Genomic DNA, 22966 nt, shown 5'->3' with positions numbered 1-22966 from the left:
TGGCATGTTGTATAACGGCAGATGCGACGTGGATTGGGCTAATTAATATGTGCAACTTACTAATGTTTACTGAGGTCTGATTGTGTCCGTGAGATGAATAGTGCTTTTGTTTGTTAATTCCCAGCTGTCTAAATGTTAGTATGGTGGTTAAAGGCCTGACAGAAGAACAGAGAGCATGCTAAAGCACTAAGGTATCACTGCGGTTTTTATCATTATATTTGAACAGCCACTGTTTATCAGAACATGTCATCTGTGCTCCAGTGGCTATTTATTCAAATATGGTTCCCATACGAGATCTCTCTTCCTCTCTACACATTCAGTAGAGTCTGTGTGGGGCTAATGTGAGAGAGTTTCGAGCTGACAGAACTATCACTTGCCTTACTGGGCCAATAAGTTATAGCACGTGCATCTCCAAGTGATTTTATGATAAAAATTGAATGAAAATACAGTCAGTTATAGAATGTCTGAAGGATGGAATAAAACTTCTGATAGGGATGCACGATATTATCTGATCTTTAAAAGGTTTAAAATGTAAGCATCAGCGTCGTCTGATTTGAAAAATTTACCGATATGCCTTGCCGATAAGACCGATAACTCACATGTGTGCAAGGTATGTTAGCAATAAGTTCATGTCAGCGGTGTGGTCATTCTTGAAGCAAACATTTGCCTCAAGGATTGGATCTCCACATTTAAATTGAGAAGCTATGTCAACAGTCAACAAAAAGTCAACAGTTACTAGCACGTGCAGTAACAGCAGCGGCAGCCTAACCCTGATGCGATACTGCTGCGGCAGGATGTGCTTTTATTGTCGATTCTATCATACACCGTGACCGAACGTGTCATTTTGTACATGCTTTCACAGATTAAATGCAAAACAGGGAATCTAATCATCATTCAGACAATAATTTGATTCAAGAATGAGCCACAATGCTAATGTAATCTAATCGCTAGGACTCCCTGAGCACATGTGAGATGACGTATTCTTCTTATCGGCAAGACACATCGGCATAGTTTTTCATATTGTGCCTATGCCTATATTTATATTTAAAGCCATGATTTGCCGATTCTGACCTAAGTCCAAAAATATCATGCATCCTTAACTATAACCATAACCGTATTTTTCGGACTATAAGTCGCATCAGTCCAAAAACACGTCATGACGAGGAAAAAAACATATATAAGTCGCACCGGACTATAAGTCGCATTTATTTAGACCCAAGAACCAAGAGAAAACATTACCGTCTACAGCCGCGAGAGGGCGCTCTATGTCTTCAGTGTAGACTACAGGAGAACTGAGCAGCATAGACGGTACTGTTTTCTCTTGGTTCATGTCTCTTAGTTCATTTCTCTTGGTTCATGTCAAATTATTTTGATAAATAAGTCTCACCTGACTATAAGTCGCAGGACCAGCCAAACTATGAAAAAAAAGTGCGACTTATAGTCCAGAAAATATGGTAAATAGCTAGCTATATAATAAATGTCATAGATTTTTGTGAGTCACTGGAATTTTGACCAGAACTGGTAACTGCAATCCTTATTGTTGAGTCATGAGAAGGCAAGTGCTGAGTCACAGTAACAAAAACCAAAAAACCCTGTTTTTCAGAGAGCCGTGCTTGTACTGCAAGTAAACTTAATTAAATCCATGTAACAGCCCACGCTTTGAGTAAACTCAATAAACTGGAGCAAGTGAATTCAAATAACACCACCTGTGAGACACAGCCCCTTCCAGGAAACTATTCCTCTGAGCCTTTTAGTCTTACAACTTAAGACTCATAAACAACGAACAATTACGTTTACTTAACTCTCACAGCAGCACTAGCACATACCTACGAGAGCAATGCAAACATAATTTAAAATATAATAGGCTGTTAGGTGAAATAGATGAACTCTGGAATGCTTGATAAAGTCTGTGATTAGAAACGAGAGCTTCCAGAAATTCCTGATGAGCAGACAGGTGTCAGGTGACCTGGCCCAGCCCTGCCCTGCCTCCATCACAACAACCACAGTCACACACACACACACACACACACACACACACAAACACAAACACAAACACAAACACGTTATCTGTGCATGTTTGACGGAGCTTACGAAAGAAAAAAAAAATCATAAATCTCCCTTACTGGGAAGTTCCCAAAAAGAAAACGGATAAAAATGGGTTAAATAATGTCCTGATTAAAATGTAAAAGAAAAACAGCGTTAGTAATTAAAATTATACTTTTTTATACATTTTCATCAGTTTTCTTTGGTTGGAGAGTATTTCAAAATCTTTATATTTCAGACAGATTTCACTAATTAATCATTTGTGAGACTGCCCAACTAATTATTTCAAAATTTGCTAAATTTTGGGCAAGGAAAACCTTGTTAAAATTCCCTGGTATTTCCAGGTTCTCCGTGGCCATAAGAACCTCTGAACAGTGGATGTGAATGGAAAGACTTTCAGGACATGTATCCTACACAATCTTGTGGGTGTGGCGTACATTTAAAGAATGATTAATCTATGCAATACATAAAGCTCTTTCACTATCATAAAAACACAACAGAGCAACGGTTACAGCCACATGACTGCCAGAGATTTGTGATGGACGTAGATACAGCAAGAAACTTCGGGGTAAAAATGTTGTCAGACAAAAACGGGAAACATTTTATGCATTTTGACACTTCGTTTACACGACAATGTAAACCTAACACATAAAACTGGTTTCAAAGTGCACATTTTTTTAAACGGCACTGTTGTCGTTTCTGTGTAAACACCCAATCCAGGAATCTCTGAAAATGGTGACGTCATGCGCATGCATAGTATGTGTTAGCTATGTTGACATGCGCAGTACGTGGTGATTTTAAAGGAAAGCATGAACAAACAAACACAACAATGGAAGAGTACACAGAACTGTTGTTGCTACTCAAGAGTTTGCTAACACTTCTTCAGCAATGTGTGGTTTCACTCCATCAATATCACAACCAACAGCGGAGACACATATACAACATATAATTGTCGCTCTCCTACAGGTACTCTTTACTAACAAGGTGACAGCGCTAACTACTAGCCTGGCATACATAATACAGCATTTTTTGCCATTTGTAAACCTGAATCTTTTTGAAAATGATGTATAAATGTGTAAACTTTTTTTTTTTTAAACACAAGGGAAAAACGTTTAAATTTTTGAATACATCACTGTTGTGTAAACGTAGCCTAAAGGCTTGTTCACACCAGGACGAAAGTTGCACGGGTTTATCGCAGACATTTAACGCCTTGTGACTAAACAAAGGGTTATGGAGAGGAATTGCAAATCAAACAGGATTTGATGTGTACCCGGGTATTTCTATTTTTCATTAGAAATGAAAGAGATCTTATGTCAGGGAGTGAAAATCGCTTGAGAATGAACACAAAAGATGTGAAAAGAACATCAGCCATAAGGGCACCTGATAATCATCCCAGTGTGGCTTAAATAATCGAGACTTAAAGCTCAACAAGTCTTTTTAAAGATTCTGTAAGCGACTTCATCCATTTAGTTTGAATTTGAAGCCTGTGCTCCAAAGACATGGCAGTCAACCTGTCAGACAATTCAAAGACAATACATTTCTGAAGGCAGAAGTCATCTTAGTTGGGTAAACTTTTATAGTGGTCAACAGAAACTACAACTTTTAGAATTTCTTCATTCCAATTTTTCTATGACTTTACAAATGTGTGGGTGATTGATTATGTTGGTCAGAGAGGTAAAGTTGTCGAATTTGCTGACACTCCATCAGCCATTTTCTGTCATTTAATTCCAAGGAAATTAGACAAAAAAAAACCTCACACATACACACAATACAATGTTAGGAACTTGAAATGCTTCAAGTCAGAGAAAGGGTCCATAGTGAACCTGACACGTTCCAGGTACATCTTATTTTCATATTCTAAAAAAATTCAAAACTCCAAATGTAATTCTGCACATTTCAGGCCACTTTTGGTTTCTACAGAAATATACAAATCTGAGATGACTCAGGCTTATGAAACTTATGAAATGAGAGGAATATTAATAATAATATTGGAAACTATAACAGAACTTCACCCTCAGTGAAAGTGAAGGCTTGTGGGTTTAACCACACCACCTTACACTGCCATATGAAACAACCAATTACCACAGAAATATTAGACAGAAATACTACCATCGAGAAAGAACAAGACTGTAGCTTATTTCACAAGAATATCACACAAAACCTGCTTTTATCATGCGTCCTGCATTCTGAGCTAAAAAAAAACGGAACTGAATTGGCTTGACAGCATTTACTAATTACTGCATTTTTGCTATTGCAATTTCCGAAATAAAATCAACCCAAAATTCATAAAAAAAAAAAAAGGAATCCATCAACAAGACTATCGGAAGATTTCAGAACGGCAAACAGAAGAATTTTTATTTCAATAATCTTAAAAGGGAGACATGATCTGGTCCACAACATGACTAATCAGCTTCACTGATGAAAATTAATACATGCATCCACAAGCTCTCCAGAGATTAACCTCTGCATCCATCCATGGGAAATGAAACATTTCTACATTTCAGCCACTCAGTCTGACAAAAATTCATTCAAACTGGACAGCCGCATCGAGGAGACTGTGGTGAGGAAATGAATGCAGGAAGGTACAGATCACAAACTTATCTGATGACTAAGTAAAACTGACAGTAACAAACATCATCTGTCCAAGCATGAGAGGCCTGTCAGTGCTGGAGTCTGCTGCGTGTCACACAGGTGTGGCACTGACCTATGATTACTGCAAAACAGGTGGTTACAGCGACCTGCAGCACACAAAACTCAAGGTCACCTCACTCTCACCTGTATACAGAATACAGTTCATTTAACATCTTTTGCAGAAGATAAGTACTTGTGTACAGTACTGATTTTATCATTAAGAATAATAGTATGCCTTCCTTTTATAAATCTAAAGTATTAAACTATGTAGGTAGGAACGAACCATTCCTGTTCAAGATATTAGAATCAGTATATATATAGTGCACATTTTTTACAGTATTCGTTTTATGATATGGAAATAATATTAATATTTCATTTAAATTGCCAAAAGTATTTCGATGTGATTGTACAGCCTACAAATTATTCTGATGTGTGTGTGTGTGTGTGTTTGTATGTATAAACAGAAAGAGAGAAAGAGAGAGAGAAACTGTAATGCATTACTGCAATCAATGCAATGTTTACTTCTAAAGGATTTTTTAAAATATATATATAAATTATTTTGAAACACTTATTTTTATGTCTGTGAGAATAATCTTGTTACTGTAATGTGGAAAAATACATTTTATTTAAATTGCAAAGTATGTTTATGTGAAAAAAATAGAAGCATATTACAATAATGATAATCTAATTTAATAACCTTGGAAAGTGAACATTACCATGCATTAAAGTAATAATATATGTTGGTAATTTAGGATGGTTTCAATATTTACATGAATTATTAATAATAAAAATAATAATATTAATAATAATAATAATAATAATTACTATTAGTGCTTACATTTTATTTAAATTGCAAAATATGTATATGTGACTGTAGTGCTTAAACATTATTCAGATTTTAATAGACAAACAAAGAAAACACAGAAGTGTATCAGGAGGAACCCATTTTAAATGTTTTCAGAAGTAAACATTCTGATGTTTTAGTAATTATAGCTTGGGGGTAAATGTGCTTAATTCTCATTAAAGTAATAATAAATAGGAACTACGTTTTTATACATCTACCACGGCAGGGTGTTCCATGAGGCCCATTTGAGGATTATGCAAATATCGCGATACCTGTGTCATTTAATACTACGTTATATATTAAACTACATTGCTATTACCACCCCCATGCCAGAGTTTTCTATAAGGACATGTACACAAAAAGCATGACGTCAACGTCCAGACAGGGAAGTGTCAGTGTATTCGCTGTTTGAACGAGGAAATGACTTCAACGCCTTAAGCAGAGCAAATTAATATCTTAAAGGTTTTGATTCCCCTATATGGCACAATACAACTCCCAAGGACACTACGGCTATAACTTAATAAGTGTGTGTATGTGTGTGCAGTGCACTGTGCCGCCAACTTCCCCATTTTGCGCTGCGCTCTCACTTTACGCCCATTTCGGTTCAATGAGTGACGGCGAGCGGCGGCTTACGTTAACTGCGTAACTCCCGTTTGTGAATGACAACCCAGACGAGTGACTCGATCGAGCAGCGAGTATAAGAAACGGTGCTGTAAAGTAACAAATTAGACGTTTGTCGTCTTATTAAGTTAGAAAAACATAACTACAGCGAGTTGAACTTTTGCACGCGATCGAAGTGAAATGAGTAACATAGTAACAAACCTCCCGACGAAATTCTCCAGCACCGAGCTTTTTCCGGCGCTCTGTCCTCCGACCACGGCGATCTGCGGCAGATCCAAGTTACAACTTTGGCCAATGGAACTGAAAGCATCTTGGAGTTTATTGATCAGGGGGATCAAGTCCTCCATCCCCCGGTTGCCCATGGTTTCTGACCGTCTCTCCGCGCGCAGGAACGGGCTCGCGGCAGCAGGGCGCTCGGGTTACTTCCAAGTGCTCAGTTTCCACCCTTCAAACCCTTTCAGATCAGTCTGTCTGAGATAAATAACTGATCAAACACTCGCTGACGGACAGATGCCGCGTATTAGGGCGTATTCGTTAAGATCCGTGCACTGATCTGAGGATCAATCATTCGTAAACTCATAAAACAAAACTTCTTGCTATCATCCGGTCAGGCGACATCCGACCTCCACCGGTGAGGGTCCCGCCTCCTTATGTCGTGAAATCCCATTGGTCCAAGAGAGCGCTTCCTGGTGTGTTCTGTCTTTTGATTGGCTCGATCTCCGTTTCTGCCGCAAACGGTTCCATTGGACGGTTCACGTGTCAATTTAATTTCAACGAAAACACTTGAACGTAGGGATATACAATACAAATTATAATTCTGATTTTAATAATAATACGCATGTATAATTACTACAGGAGAAACATGAATAAATTAAACGTATTTCAATTTAATAAATTTGAATCATAATTTTCTAAGTATTAGAGCATTATTAAAACATTGTTTGGGCTCTACAGATTGTTATATCGACTAGTAAAAAAATTCGATATTTAAGCAGAATCATCCAACATTATTATTGTTCTCGATTAGAACGATAAACTGGTTTCAGACATATTGAGAGACTCTTGAGTCGTCGCTTGCACTCATTTCCGCGAATCGGTTCTATTATAGATCAGTGGTAAGAACATGTTGTGGTCATTTCTTGCACGATTCAATTTATGAAACTGACTAACTAATCATTTGAAACCCTAATATCTGATACTGACAAATTATAAATTTGAAATCTAAGAATTGAATGCATCAGACAGACACGATGGTATACTGTTCCGTGAGTCAGAGACTCGGAGAACCGTTTGGATCGATTCAGTCCGATTCGTGTACTGTTCAAGGGTGCGTTTTCCAAAAGCTTCGTTAGCTAACTATGGTTGTAAGTTCAACTGAACTCTACGAACCATATAGTTGCTTGGGAAACGCACCCCTGAGCGGTTTTTGTATGAGTTAATACGATTAATCAAAAGGATTCGACTCAAATGAACGACTCCCAAGTGAATCAGACTTCTTTATTCAAAATGGCTGCGCCCATACCCAGCAGCACACATGAGTGTGAAGACAGTATGGCATCAATGAAGGCTGTGTCTTCTGCTGCTCCTCTCGCTCTTCGTATCGTGGCGGAATGTCCCGTGAGTAAGGCGAGAGCCTGCACTCTTACTCTCCCGCACTGTGCTGTCCTCACCCCGGTGTTCATGCCCGTGGGCACGCAGGGTACCCTGAAAGGCATCACCGTGGACCAGCTGGAGGATCTGGACTGTCAGATATGTCTGGGAAACACTTATCATCTGGGCATGAGACCGGTATGAGCGATAGAATTCTTAAATTGTCGAAGTGTTTCATCAGTGCACAATGTTTTAAACTTACTTGACTGTTATCGTGTCCTAACAGGGTCCCGAGTTAATAGAGAAAGCCAATGGACTGCATGGATTCATGAAGTGGAATAGAAATCTCTTAACGGTAAATATTCTTCTCCTTCTGTTTCTTCTTCTCAGACTACACCCAAACACCAGCAGAAGTAGTAATAGTCAAATGTAGGATACCATTATGTGTGTATTTCGCTTTCTTCTTCTGCAGATTTTGCAGAGTGTCCGTTTGATGGATAGAGTTGATTGGACAAGTTATGGAATGAGTAACGTTAAAGTCTTAAAAATAATATTAAAACATATTATCCGTTTTTATTGTAAATATTATCAAGCCAGCGTGAAACACCAGTCTGTCCACTTGAAGTCTCATTGGAAATATTTACATACTACTACAATTAGTAACATTTATTTATTTATTACAGCCAAGAGTTTCTATTAAATAATATTAATAATAAATATTTTTTTCTTTCTTTCTAGTAAACACTAGTTTTCAAACACTTTTTATTTTTATTTATTATTTTATGAGCAGAAACAGAGTATTGATAATCAAGAATTGATTCCAATAATAAAATGCTTATAATTAGAAGACATTTTCAAATGCATATAATCCGATATTTTTTTATACAGTACATTGCATGATTACATATTATCCACACATTATTTTGACCTAAAATATTTATATATTTAAAAAAATACTATTTGAATAGTAAATAGTACTTAAAATAGATTTTAAGTCACTATTACAATAATTTAACAACAAATTTGAATGTTCACTGTTCTCTGATGTTAATGGTCACACTGATAAAATATAAGTATTCATATATATATATATTTTTATGTACTTTTTATTTTAGGTTTACAGTTTTATCAGTCAATTAATAATTTTTCAACAACTCACAAACCCCTTGCAGTTCCTTCACAAACCCCAGTTTGGTAAAACCCTGATGTTTAATGCACTTCATGTTTTTCATAATAAAGAAGGGGATATATATTTTATTTCTCTTTGTATTTTTATATCAACACTGTTCAAAATATTGTCATTCAAACAAATTATGTCAAAAGTAAGAAAAAAAGTACCTAAATTATGCAATCTACTAGATCAGGTTACTAGGTAACTTGTAGGTAATCTGTCATCAGAAACAGACTACAGTTTGTAAGTAATAAACCCAGCACTGTTCATTTTGTGAAGGGGTTTCAAGAACTCCCAAGTTCTTCAAGATAAACAACATTTATGGAGGAGATTATTGCACATTACACTTTGTGTGTTTTTAAACATTTATTTTTTAATTTATTTCTTTGAGTACTTACAAATCGTCCTTCAGACCCTCTATAAGTTTGCTGAGGCCCACTGGTTAAAAATCACTTGCACTATGAATGAATTTGGACTTGGTCTTTAAATCCCCAATTTCTGTGTTTCCCCTGTGTTTGTTTTAATAGGACAGTGGCGGGTTTCAGATGGTGTCTCTAGTGGAGCTGTCGGAGGTGACGGAGGAGGGAGTCAAGTTCCGTTCCCCTTATGATGGAAAGGAAATCCTGCTCACTCCTGAGCAGTCCATCGCCATACAGAACAGCCTGGGTATGAAGGAATGTACAGATCTCTTAACATGAGCATTCAACAGATGCTCATTGAAACCGTTGCGACTCTGTGCAGGTTCAGACATCATGATGCAGCTGGATGACGTGGTGAGCAGTACGGTGAAAGGGCCGCGGGTGGAGGAGGCCATGCACCGCTCTGTGCGCTGGCTGGACCGCTGCATCGCAGCCAACAAGAATCCAGATCGACAGAACCTCTTCGCCATTATTCAAGGGGGGCTTGATGCCAAACTGCGCAAGGCCTGTTTAGACGGTAAGCTGCACATCAAATGAGTGTCCATTATGACGTGCCAATATTTCATTAGAAGTGTAAAATTAGAATAAAATGCACTACCTTTCAAAAGTTTCAGGTTTCAGGTAATGACTGTTAACCAGCTGGTGTCACAGTGATTTTGCTTAGTGGCTGTATGAAGTCCGTTCTCCTCACAAATGTAGTCTTCACATTAATAATGAACAGGATCCATTAACAAGCGTCAAACGCACACCTGAAGCATTAATCAGAATTATGATACACCTTGCTAGAGTCTTTCTGTCCCGTTCCCTCCCTCAGAAATGACCAAGCGTGACGTGCCAGGCTTCGCCATTGGAGGCTTGAGTGGGGGAGAGGAAAAAGATGACTTCTGGAAGATGGTGACTCTGAGCACAGACCACCTCCCCAGAGAAAAGCCCCGCTACCTCATGGGGGTCGGGTGAGCCACACTTCCTCAGAAACTGCTTTTTTTTTCTTTTTTTTTTTCGCAAGTGTTAAGCCTGTTTATGTGTTTTAGCTATGCACTAGACCTGGTGGTCTGCGTTGCCTTGGGCTGTGATATGTTCGACTGTGTTTTCCCGACTCGAACAGCAGTAAGTGATGGATTTCCATTGACATCCCTTTTCTATAAAATTTACCGTTCAAAGGTTTGGGCCAGTGAGATTTTCAAAGTAGTGTCTAATGCTCACCAAGGCTGCATTTAGTTGCTCAAACCACAGTAATATTGTGAAATATTGTAATAGAAGCTAGAATTAAACCAGTGATGCTTCTAGTAATCTTTTATTTTGCCATTGTTAATGAGGCTGTGTGCTTGTTTCAGAGATTTGGCTCGGCTTTAGTCCCCTGGGGGTCTCTGCAGCTCAAACAGAAGCAGTATGCTAAAGACTTTCAGCCGATTGATCCTGACTGCCAGTGTCCCACCTGCAGGAGGTACATCTATCTGCTTCAGTGCACCCGCTGTGCTTAAAACAAGAATTCATCATTCATTTTAATTCTCCTATTATCTCATAGACCTATTGTGTTTCGTTTTTCTTTGTCTTGTCATTGACAGACACAGTCGGGCTTACCTTCACGCGCTGTTCAAGAGCGACACCGCAGCCTTGCATCACATCACCATCCATAACATCTCTTACCAGGTGACTATATCCACCACGTGCTTTGAATCCAGTGTTTAGAATTGTTGTTTATGATTGTCTTCCGTTCGTCAGCTCGCCCTCATGCGGTCAGTGCGTCAGAGCATCATAGAGCAGAGGTTTCCTGAGTTTGTGAAAGCGTTTATGAAGCGGATGTTCGCGTCCGTGGAGCAGTACCCCAGCTGGGCTGTAGAGGCACTACAATCCGTCAACATCGACGTCAGCTGAGCATCCTACCTGAGGAAGATGAAGAGCACTGCATTTTAAGAGAAGAAAAAGACCTGCTGTTTTTTATGGATGTTTGTTTCTTTTCTTTTTTTTTAACTTCTTTTTTTAGATACTAACATTTAAACATATAATATGTGAAATATCCCTGTTTTGTAAATAAAATAGTCTTTGCATTTTGATTGCAAATTGCTACATTCTTTCACCAAATTTAGAAAAATGTGATATCGTGGGAAGTCGTGGCCTACTGGTTAGAGAGTCAGACTCCCAATCGAAAGGTTGTGAGTTCGAGTCCCGGGCAGGAATTGTAAGTGGGGGCATGTACAGTTCTCTCTCCACCTTCAATACCACGACTTAGGTGTCCTTGAGCAAGGCATCGAACCCCCAACTGCTCCCCGGGCGCCGCAGCATAAATGGCTGCCCACTGCTCCGGGTGTGTGTTCACAGTGTGTGTGTTCACTGCTCTGTGTGTGTGCACTTCGGATGGGTTAAATGCAGAGCACAAATTCTGAGTATGGGTCACCATACTTGGCTGAATGTCACGTCACCTTTTTTTTCTTCTTCTTTTTTTTTTTTTTTTTTTTTTTTTTTTTTAATATATGGTGATGTTAGAAAACCTTTTTTGAATAGCATTCTTTTTTTTCTTTTTTTTTTGCACCTTTATTTTTTTTTTAATAATGGCAAGTGGCGGCATGAATGTTAATATCAACTTAAGGAAAATATTTTCTTTGTCATTCACTATGCCAATCAAGTCTAATTTATTCAACCATGAATATGATAGATTTTAAAGTAATAATATACACATACATTCACTTACCTTTCAAATGTCTGCATCATTAAATTTGAAGGTTTTTGAAAGAAGTGTCTAATGCTCACCAAATTTGCATTTATTTGGTCAAAAATAGAGAACAAACAGTAATATATATTTATATATTTATATATACATATACAATTTAAATTAACTGTTTTCTATTTGAATATATTTTAAAGTATTAAGATGTAAAGCTGAATTGTCAGCATCATTACTCCGGTCTTCAGAGTCATGTGTTCCTTTAGAAATCATTCTAATATATTGATCTGATGAAGATTTTTTATTATTATCAATGGTGAAACCCTTTGCCCTTTTTTCTGGCCTTTTGTAATGAACAGACAGTTAAAAATAACAGCAGTAAAATATAAATCTTTTGTAACATTCTGTTTGTCTTTACTGTCACTTTTGATCAATTTCATGCATCCTTAATGAATGGGAGTATTAAAAAAAATGCTCAAAAATGTGAATGTTAATGTAAACTACCATGGTTTTATCTGACAACATTGCCTTAGTCTTTGCCTGTAATGTTTTTTTATTTTTATTTTTTAACTGTGTTTTTTGATGATAATCTCTCTAAGGCCACAACTGAACAGATGTGCCTTTAAAAGCCCATCAAAACCTTTAAAGGTTGAGATTGAGGGTATATTAAAGCTTTCAGGAGCTAAACACGATTGATTTATTGGTCTTGTCCCGCAGGCAGCCGCTAGGAGGCAGAGCGCTCAAAAACACCCGCTATTATTGACCGCATCAGAGCTGCACTGAAGGCTGGATTATGTTCCAGGGGTGAAATCCAATGTGACAACACAATTTCTTTGGTTATAATTACATTATTATGCTAAAAGGCATATGTATGCAGACCAAATATGTCAAACACCGCAACAGGTGTCAGGCTTTACTTTTTGCACACATCAAGCAGCTTATGCAGACCTATCCCATTCTCCAGTTTGAGTGTGTATTTCACTGCACTATACTTGTTAAAGCCAATGTCTTGTGAAATGGATCGTTTATGGCAGTGATAAAAAAATGAGGTTTCTCATCACCTGCATGCTTTTATGATTGACACACACCAGGCAAAAAGCGTAGTTGTCGACTTTTCTCATGCATCATTCAACAGGAGACGAAATGACTGCAAGCGGGTGCAAGAACTAGATGTAGCCTACTATAAAAAAATGAACACTCCCACCCCTCAAAATAGTGCATGCCTTAATCAATACTGGACAATGGTGAAATAATGCACTGCAGCAGTAACTGAAACCGCTTGTGTCAGCAATGGACGGGATGTCCAGGCACGCGCTGCGTCTCGTCTCAGCTGCTGAGCTCGAGGCACCAGTTGCTCAGTCGCTGCTGTGATACTGGATCTAGACCCGTGTGCCTCGTTCCTGAGTGATGACAACAATTACTATACTCGAGCGACCTGAAACAATCGCGGCGGAGGGATAAACGAGGACGGACGCGTTTGCATTTCCACGCCGCGTCAGTTCGTGCGCTCTGCTGAATGACTATGGTGGAGCTGGAGAAGGAGGTTCTGCCGCTGCCGCCTCGGTACCGGTTCCGTGACCTGTTGCTCGGGGACTGGCAGAGCGACGACAGGTAGAGCAACTTCAACTCCTCAGCTTATGTTAACATGCGTGCTTAAATAACTGCATATGCACAGGGAATCACATTAGTATAAGCAGTAGTGTGAGTATTAGTTATAACCATAGTAATGAGCATACATTTAGTATTTCTATTTGCATGAATAATAGCCATAGTAGGCTACATTATTATAGGAGCATACTGCTATTGGTTATATAAATTCGTAAGACAATTTAGTTCTGATAGTAGTTCTAGTAATATATTTAGTATTATAATGAGCATTATTATAGCTATTAATAGTGTTAGTATCAGTGTGAGCCTTATGTATGTATTGTACATCCTGGCTGTGTCTTAAAACTTATTAAACGCTGTCTAGCTAGGCAGCACACTAGTTATTTAAACAGCCTCTATTTATCCTGCCTTGCGTAACGTTAGGTGTTTTATGCAGTCTGGTCACATTTTGATCTCTGACTTTAACAGCCCCTTTGCCAACAAATAAAAAGCTTATTAGTATTAGTGTGAGAATACACTAAGTATTCCAAATTCTATAAAAAATAGCAATAGTTTTAGTGTGTGTATAACAACAATATTAGCATATACATAAGTAACCTAATGGTATCACTAGTAGACATCAATGTTAATAAGATCTTTGGAACTGCTATTAGTTTTGTATTCGTTTTAGTAATATCATTAGTTTTAAGAGGAGTATACCAGTGTAGCTACCAGTGTTGTAAGGATAATTAGTAGACTGTTACGATAGTACTAGTGTTAGAATCAACTAGAATCAATTTGTGCGGTCTTATTAACTTAAACTTAAACTTATTAAGCATCTTGTGATGTCCTCAAATTGTGTCTTGCTTGGCAGCACACTAGGTTTTGAGACATGGACTGTGTTTATCCGGAGAGGGTGATTTCATCAAGTACAACATGTTCCTGGATACTTGTTGATCCTGGAACAACATTCCAATTAACCAATCAGAATTGAGATATAACTTTTCAGAAAATATCTGTTTTAGGCTTACAATCAGAGTTAGGTGCTTCTACACCCTTGTTAATCGGCTAGCATTTCCCACTGATTTTAGGAATAAATTATGGGTAAGGTTAGGTTTAGTGGTAGATATTGGGTTAAGTCTATATTTTTGGACAATAATGTTGATTCAGGATCATCAGAAGATGTTGATCCAGGAACATGTCTTACTTCACAAATGCTGTCTATTTACGCAGCACGCCAAGTTTTAAGACAGACTCTTTTTTGCATAGCTGTTTTGAAGCAGTCTGGTTACATTTTGGTCTGTTTGACTCCAACAGCCATTTTACAGACAACAAAAGATGAGGAAAGGGAAAGGGATTGGGTTTGTGCGTGCTTGTGTTCTGTCTAACTATCTCGTGTGTTGATGTTTTTACACCTCAGATGGCATTGCTGCCTGTCTGTTTTACATTCCATGTGCATTTCCTGCAGAAAACTACTGGGCTGAATATTTGTTCATTTGAAAGAGTGTTCAGTGCTTTCTTTAATGATGTTTACTGCAAACCCAAAGTATATTGTGAATGCTGAAGCACCTAAATGTACACGTGAGCTAAATACACCATTTAGACAGACAGTGGAAAATAAAATCTGTATTTTATGCTTGACACCCTGTTGCTAGGTGAGGACTGAGGACCAAAACACTTTAGTCCTTTAGAAAGATAAGAATGAGTTTCTCCCTCACTTCGGGTCTTCCTGAGTGGGTGTTTAAAATGCACTAATTGGTGAGTGCTCATTCGTAAGGGGGTTAAAAGTAGGGGACATGTCTTCGTAAATGGTGCGACCAGGTGATAATTCCTTGAATGAAACAGCCTCTCTTTGACAGTTTCAAAGGGATCTCATTACTGAAATCATATTTAATCTCTCTCACCTACTGGGGATTGATTATGTTATTTGTCTATCAGAGAGCGTGCGGGGGTGGCGAACGCCTGCGTTTTTGCTCTCCCTGTGGATGCGTTTTGTAGTACAGCTGATAAAGATAGAGAAGCTTGTTTCCTGTACAGACAAACCACTGAACACTGCCACTGAATAAAGCTTACAATCCAATTCTGTATGTGTGTGTGTGTCTGTGTGAAACATTAACCTGCTCAACCTGGGTCCCTGAGGACTTCACATAAGGATGCCTGGCTCCATCCACTTTGAATTAAACAGGAAGACCTCAGAAATGTCCAAGTAGGCAAATCACTTTATGCCAGTTTTAACAGAATGTGGGCATTAAAGGAATCCAAATTCTGCCATTATTAACTGGCTCTTCAAACTCATATGCTCTTATTTTTCATGCAACATAAAAGGAGAAACTTTGAAGTATCATCATGCTGCTCTTTTCCATCTGACAACAGGTTATAGTGATAACTATGATTATGAAAAAAACATCATAAGAGTAGTCCGTATGACTTGTGTATTTCAAAACTTCTGAATCAAAAAATAAAGGTTTGTTAGACATGTCAACCTCATGTCAGTGTGGTTTGGTAATGAGGCTTGCAAGAACTATAACATATTTGATTTGTTAGTTATTTTTATTTTTCTCTTTACAAGAACCAACTGTTTCATTGATTCATTGAGCATAGTTTTTTTCTGGACTTATACATTGTACTCATATCTTGTTTTACTTGTGTTAGTATCTCAGACTCCTTTGCATTTAGACAGTTGTTTCTAGAAATCCAATTATATTAAAAGCAACAACAACCATGTTTTTAATATTTATTTTACACTACAATAGTAAAGTTAGAATACTAATATTTATGCCTAAACCCTTGAGCCTTTATTTTGGTGGAAAACTGAAGTGAGTGTCTGTGTTTTGTCGATAACAAGTTTATAAATGCTTTTCATTGTAAATTTAATCCTGTTAACATTTGTCCAAAATGTCAGAAAATATGCATGTGAAGAAGTGAACTCGGCACATGTTCCCAAATTATATGTAACCTGCTTAATTATGTCACCTAAATCCCTTATGGCTTAGTGACTTAAAGATGTTTCTAAAAACATATTTTAGATTTTTTCTCAGTGGATCAACTATACATTTTTATAAAATATGGGACCCTTAATTAATCTATATTTTTTGTTCTATTTTTTTCCCTCTATTTCTTCCCTGATTTACATTTTATTTTATTGTTAGATGTATACCTGTATCCAATAAGATCTCATTCAAATAATTAAGTGCAAACCTATCAGGGCTTTATAAGTAATGAACAAGATTTTAAAATCAATACAATGTTTAATAGGGAGCCAGTGCAGTGTTGACAGAACCGGGCTTATATGGTCATACTTCCTGGTTCTCGTAAGAACTCTAGCTGCTGCATTTTAGAGTTTGTTTATTAAGCGTGCAGATAAACCACTCAATAAAGCATTAAAATAAAATAATCTTGAGGTCATGAACTCTTTAATTAATATTCCTTCATTTGTCAGTGAGAGCACAGGTCATAATTTAGATATATATTTTTAGTTGGAAAATTTCAGTTTTACAAATGGATGTTAAAAGACAGAATGCTGTCAAGTAGCACACCTAGGTTCCTAACTGATGACAAAGAATTGACAGCGCAGCCATCGAGTATAGACAGTGTTCTAGGTTATTACAGTGGTTATTAACAGTGAAAGCTAACACTGTGTTCCTGATTATATCTCCCAGGTGTTACATGTAAAGCATGAAAAGTAACGGCCCTAGTACTGAGCCTTGAGGTACTCCATACTGCACTTGTGATTGATATGATACTTCTTAATTCACTGCAATTAACTGATGGTGGCCCGATTAGTACAATTTGAACCATGCTAAATAACTTCCACTAATGCCAACAAAGTTTTCTAGTCTATTCAAAAGAATGTTGTGGTCAGTAGTTGTCGAATGCAGTATTAAGATCCAGTGGCACTGACAGAGATCCAACCACATCAGATGAGCAAGTAATTTGTAACTCTTATTAGAGCAGTCTCAGGACTATGATATGGTCTAAATCCTGACTGGAAATCCTCACAAATACCATTTTCTCTAAGAAGGAATATAACTGTGAGCATACTACCTTTTCTAGTATATTGGACAGAAAAGTGTCATTACGCAAAGAATCTACACAAAGAATCATGGGAGCCCGAAGAGTCCGTCAGTTTTACTCTTCGAAATCTTTCATTCCTTAGGGCCCATTGAAGTGGTCAGTTTTGAGCACTTTGAACCTTCAATATGGCAGCCATGATTGTTTTCACTCCGAAGTCCCCTCCGGAGGGCGATATATCCAGTTTGTAATGCACCTTGAGTCAACTCTTTCTTTTGAAAGACAATAACTTTATGCACGGTTCACTTTCTGATTTAAAACTTTGCAGGATGTTAATATTCACTTAAAGCTGCTTATATTCACTAAAACATACACACTGCATGGGCACTTTAAATTTAATGTTGCCTTCACCTTTTAAAATTTGATAATCCCACTAAGCCATATTGCAATTTTTATTTCATATAAATCTTGAAGCCCCACTTTAATAAAGATGTTTATCTTTATTCCATTGGGTCACATTTTATTTGAGGGATGTGCTCTGTGATCTGCTGTTTGTATAAAAAACATCAAAATAGCCGCATGAAGATTTTTCAGGAATGATTCATTTCGGGGGGGTTTTTTGTTTGTTTGTTTGGTTTTTGATGGACGAAAATAACAGCATACTGGTTTGGAATGACATCAGGGTGAGTAAATAATGAATTTTCGTTCATTGGTTAAACTATTTGTCTAGACAACGTCTGGCACCAGTAATTGTTGTTGAAGCCCAGTGGAGAGCCATTGGAGTTTGGCAGCAGTGCATGAAGTGTGTGTGTGTACCTACTTATCTGCCATATTTGTACCCAAAAGTTAGCAGAATCTGACAAAATATGTTTTTGGGATTGTCCTCATTTGTATAAACAAAGTGTGTGTGAGTGTGTGTGTGTGTCAGAGGCAGTAATTCCTCGTCGCTGGAGATCCCGTGGCATTGTTTTCGACACGGTGTGCTGTCACTATCACCTCCTTACATGAATAACACATTTCTGTAAAGCTTAATAGAAAGACAATACACAGTGGCCTTCTGCAATTCTTAGGGATTCCCTGTGATCCATAAAATGGTGTCCTGGTGGGTGGAAAGGGTATTTTGTGCAGTAATACTTCTTTTAAGAAGCAAATAATTACCATACAAACAAATGGTTAGTAGAACCTAGCTTCATTTTAGAAGCTTATTTAAAGTGAAAAATATTTTGCAGAATGCTGGGGTTCTTTATATAATCAACTTTATTGATTTTGTTCATGAGGGTGATTAAATGAAAGAACATTTTAATTCAGATATTTTGTAGAATCTTGGTAACCAAATAGTTTCTGGTCCTTCCATAATATTTTTCACCATTTGGTTACCAACATTCTTAAAAAAATGTTCTTTTATGTTCAGCAGAAGAAATTAACTCATGCAGGTTTGTAACAACTTGAGGGTGAATAATGATGACATTTGGACAACATTCAGACAACATTTGAAGTAAGGCCAATACAATTTATTTGTTAAACGTTTAGCAAATTATTTTTCAATTCCCACAAAATACTGTAACTTCTAAAACTAAACAATCCTCCAACTAAAAAAATCCTTGTTCAAGTTACTTTATTTACATTTGTTAGAATAACTTTTGCAGGTTGGATTTTTCTTATAGTATACAATTATATCAAATGCCAGTGAAAACACAACATCCCATTGGCTGTCTGACAGGAAATGGAGCATTGCCACTAATGTCAGGTGGTTTACTTGTCTAAAAGTGGCAAAAGGTACAAAGACGTTAGGGAAAAGCAAGTAGCAATTTGAAGAAAATACATGACAAACATTGTATCAGCAGGACTTGATTAGGTTCGAGCAGAAGGCATTAAGTTCCAGGGAATGAAGTGCGGGAGAAAGCAGAGCAGCGATTAATAGTGACAGACAGGTTAATTCAGCGGCCAACTCTGCCAAAGCTTGTCCTACATGTCTCACACCTCTCACTTCTATTAATCTCCCACGCAAGTCTCTACTGCACACACACAAGTAAACACACATATGCCTATGTATATACATGCAACAACACTCTGCCAGCCACTTCTATCCTCTTGATTCTTGCGAAACACGCTTGTGTTTTGAACTTTTGTTTTGAACTGTTTCCCCTGCTGTGTTCTCATTCCCTGAACTCTGCGTTTGTTTGTTCAGATTACTTGAGTGCTTCTTCACATGTAACGCATATAGCCAAGTGCCTTACCTTACCAAAAATGTACCTACCGCCCCCAACAACGGAGGCTCAAGAGGCATCATCTGAGCTGTGGTTGTACCAGAAATTGAATCTGCAATTTCATCTAAAGCATCTCAGTTAAATTGAAAGCATGTTGGTTGAAAAAAGACTAAATCAATTATTTAATTTCAAAAGATAAACAGGACTTTGGCTTTAATGACTAATTAATTTTTCAAATATCGGCATCCGGCGATAATTTTTCCTATTTGGCCGTTACGATTCGCGGCAGGACTTTTATTTTGATGGCACTGAGAATGGTAGCACCTAAACACATGCGCGCCTAGTTTATGACTCCTGTATGTCACTATAATAGTCTTTACTGGGCGGCACTAGGGGCTAGCACCCCATATATATAAAAAAAAGTAAACATATACAATAAAAACATTTGACTCTCTTGCAATGCAATTTGTGACATGATTTGCAATCATTTGTAATGTCATAGCATTTTTTTTTAAAAATGGATCGGTTCCTTTTGCCAAGCTGTCCCCGACTAAAGATTTTTTCTAGTCAACTAATCACACTTTTATTTTAAGTTCTTTCCACAGGAAAAAAAAATTCAAGTGATTGATCCATGTCATAGAGTAAGCATGATAATACTAACTACTAAACATTTAAAATGAGCCTATATACCAATTTTATTATTCATATAAAAACGTATCTATTCTGGATGCTGTTACAGAGGACTACAAGACTGCAGAGGCACTGTGTGTGAACATACACTCTAACTAATATAACTAATGAAGCAGAGCAGGATTTACAAGGATCGTTTTTGAAGCTTCTGCCACTGATCAGGACGAGCTCACAGAGACTGTAACATCACATATCAGTTTCTGTGAAGATATGTGCATTCCTATCAGGAGTCATCTAACTTACAACAATGACAAACCATGGTTCACTGCAAAACTCAGACAGCTCCATCAGACCAAACAAGATGCTTATATGAAGGGAGACAATGTCTTGTATAAACAGGCCAAATACACACTGGAAAATAGGGGTGCTCCGATCACGATCGGCCGATCGTTAATGTGCATCTTGTCAGTAAAGCCGGTTTTCTAATCAGCGGTTAATTCCATCAGGTGCGTGATTTCACATAGAGCAGCTGTTACTACACAGAGCCGTTGTTAATAGAGAAGATGCACCAAAAAACGCTGAAAATGAAGTGGATTTGCGCATCTTCTCTATTAACAACGGCTCTGTGTCGTAACAGCTGCTCTATGTGAAATCACGCACCTGATGGAATTAACGGCTCATTAGAAAACCGGCTTTACTGACGAGATGCACATAACAATCGGCCGATCGTGATCGGAGCACCCCTACTGGAAAAGGAAATCAGAGCGACAAAGAGGAATTATTCTGAAAAAATAAGGACTCAATTCACTTCCAGTGACTGAAAAGTCTGAAAGAGATCCCCAACTACAAGACACCATCCCCCAGCACCGTGGAGAATCAACAACTGGCAGACGATCTGAATGAGTTCTACTGAAACACCTCTCCACACAACCATTCACACCATTCACACCTCCTGCAACCCCCCTCTCCCCCACACCTGCACCTCAAATCAGTGAAGACGAGGTGCGACAGGTCCTCCGGAAGCAGAAAAGGAAAAAAGCACCAGGCCCAGATTGTGTTACACCAGCCTGTCTGAAATCATGTGCTGACCAGATCACTGGAGCGGTGCAAAGTTCCTTCATGCTTCAAACGCTCCACCATCATCCCCATCTCAAAGAAATCCAAAATTAAAGGACTAAATGACTACAGGCCTATGGTTCTAGTGTCTCTGGTCATGAAGCCTTTTGAAAAACTGGTGCTGGCCCACCAGAAGGACATTACTGGATCCTTACTGGATTCTCTTCAGTTTGCCTACAGAGCAAACAGGTCTGTGGATGATTCAGTCAACGTGGGACTACATTATGTTCTGCAGTATCTAGAGAGACCAGGGACTTATGTAAGGATCATGTTTGTGGACTTCAGCTTGGCCTTTAACACTATCATCCCAAAACTCCTCCTGCCCAAACTAACTCTTCGTGCCCACCTCCATCTGTCAGTGAATCAACAGCTTCCTGACAGACAGGCAGCAGCTAGTGAGGCTGGAATAATACACATCTAGCACCCATATAACCAGCACTGGATCACCTCAGGGCTTGCGTTCTCTACTCACTGTTCTTCTCCCTGGACACCAACGGCTGCACATCTAAAGACCCCTCTGTCAAGCTCCTGAAGTTTTTAGACGACACCACACTCATCGGCCTTATTCAGGACGGTGGCGAGTCTGCTTTTATTCTTTTATTATCTGTGTTTTTGTTATTTTGCTGTCATTCTGTTGCACTGCGGAAGCTTTTGTCATGAAAACTAATTCCTTGTATGTGAAAACATACCTGACAATAAAGCTCATTCTGATTCTGATTAATTTCAACATTTACTAATGCATTATTAAAATCAAAAGTTGTGTTTGTTAACATTAGTTTCTGCACTGTAAACTTACTTGAACTAACAATGAACAACAATATTTGTATTAACTAAACAAAGATTATTTGTTTGTTCATGTTACTTAACACATTAAATGACACCTTATTGTAAAATGTTACTGAATAATTTTTTTTATAAAAAATAAAATTAAGTTGCAAAGTCTAAAGTCTCAAACCCAAAGAGATATGTTTTATAAAAGTTAAGAGTCAACCAAACCCCCTAAATCTCCTCGTTTAAACACCCCCCCGCATGTCTACGTCACAATGTGGGAAGATTTGCATAACACCCCCCAAATGTTCACACAAAGAAAGAAGGCGTAACTTTGATCCTTGCTGTTGCCACCAGCGCCATTGTGGAGACGCTGTTTCGTTGTGACAATGACAATACTTTGTTTGGCCTTCCAAAAGAGGACACAACTAGAAATCAGTGGTTAAATTGTATTTACAACACTGTTCCACAACAGTTCAACCCAAATATTTAGTGTGCAACACATTTAATGGAAGACTGTTTCTTGATCTTGGAAGAGAAGACTACAATGCCAGTTGTTCTGATTCACAGTCTATAAGTACATTTAAATATGTAAAGGATTTGCCACTGATGATTCAAACAGGAGTTTTTAGCAGTGCAGAGTAGCAGTTCTCAATTCCAGTCCTC

The 22966-nt window shown here is 38.0% G+C and overlaps 3 protein-coding genes across 10 annotated transcripts in view; 2 read left to right on the top strand and 1 right to left on the bottom strand.

Moving 5' to 3' along the window:
- LOC127953849 (dynamin-2) overlaps positions 1-6792 on the bottom strand; it is a 44275-nt gene extending 37483 nt beyond the window's left edge. For 5 of the 7 annotated variants that reach the window (XM_052553188.1, XM_052553184.1, XM_052553185.1 and 2 more), the window contains exon 1: positions 6341-6791. In XM_052553188.1, coding sequence (XP_052409148.1) covers positions 6341-6501 — 161 coding nt within the window. In that variant the 5' untranslated portion in view covers positions 6502-6791. Of the gene's footprint in view, positions 1-6340 lie in introns of all 7 variants that reach the window. The other 2 variants (XM_052553189.1, XM_052553190.1) reach the window with 1 other exon arrangement.
- A 682-nt stretch (positions 6793-7474) lies between these two features.
- On the top strand, positions 7475-11380 carry LOC127953850 (queuine tRNA-ribosyltransferase catalytic subunit 1). The gene is made up of 9 exons (XM_052553191.1): positions 7475-7927; positions 8016-8084; positions 9428-9566; positions 9642-9836; positions 10134-10272; positions 10351-10426; positions 10654-10763; positions 10885-10969; positions 11042-11380. Exons 1-9 carry the CDS (start codon positions 7607-7609, stop codon positions 11192-11194), a joined length of 1287 nt encoding a protein of 428 aa, XP_052409151.1. The 5' UTR covers positions 7475-7606; the 3' UTR covers positions 11195-11380.
- A 1794-nt stretch (positions 11381-13174) lies between these two features.
- The window catches only part of LOC127951806 (potassium channel subfamily T member 2), a 59670-nt gene continuing 49878 nt past the window's right edge, over positions 13175-22966 (top strand). For both annotated transcript variants that reach the window (XM_052549849.1, XM_052549848.1), the window contains exon 1: positions 13175-13592. In XM_052549849.1, coding sequence (XP_052405809.1) covers positions 13498-13592 — 95 coding nt within the window. In that variant the 5' untranslated portion in view covers positions 13175-13497. The remainder of the gene's footprint in view (positions 13593-22966) is intronic.

Source organism: Carassius gibelio, chromosome B3, assembly GCF_023724105.1.
Source record: "Carassius gibelio isolate Cgi1373 ecotype wild population from Czech Republic chromosome B3, carGib1.2-hapl.c, whole genome shotgun sequence".
NCBI classification, from domain to species: Eukaryota; Metazoa; Chordata; class Actinopteri; order Cypriniformes; family Cyprinidae; genus Carassius; species Carassius gibelio.
Note: the sequence above shows the minus strand (reverse complement) of the source record. Positions and strands in the feature narration are given on the sequence as shown.

What these genes read in the sequence shown, in the direction of transcription:
- LOC127953850 (XM_052553191.1), top strand. Translation starts at nt 7,607, where the DNA reads ATGAACGACTCCCAAGTGAATCAGACTTCTTTATTCAAAATGGCTGCG. An exon ending in ATCATCTGGGCATGAGACCG is followed by an intron (nt 7,928 to 8,015) that starts GTATGAGCGATA and finishes GTGTCCTAACAG; the next exon opens with GGTCCCGAGTTAATAGAGAA. An exon ending in TTTTCCCGACTCGAACAGCA is followed by an intron (nt 10,427 to 10,653) that starts GTAAGTGATGGA and finishes TGCTTGTTTCAG; the next exon opens with AGATTTGGCTCGGCTTTAGT.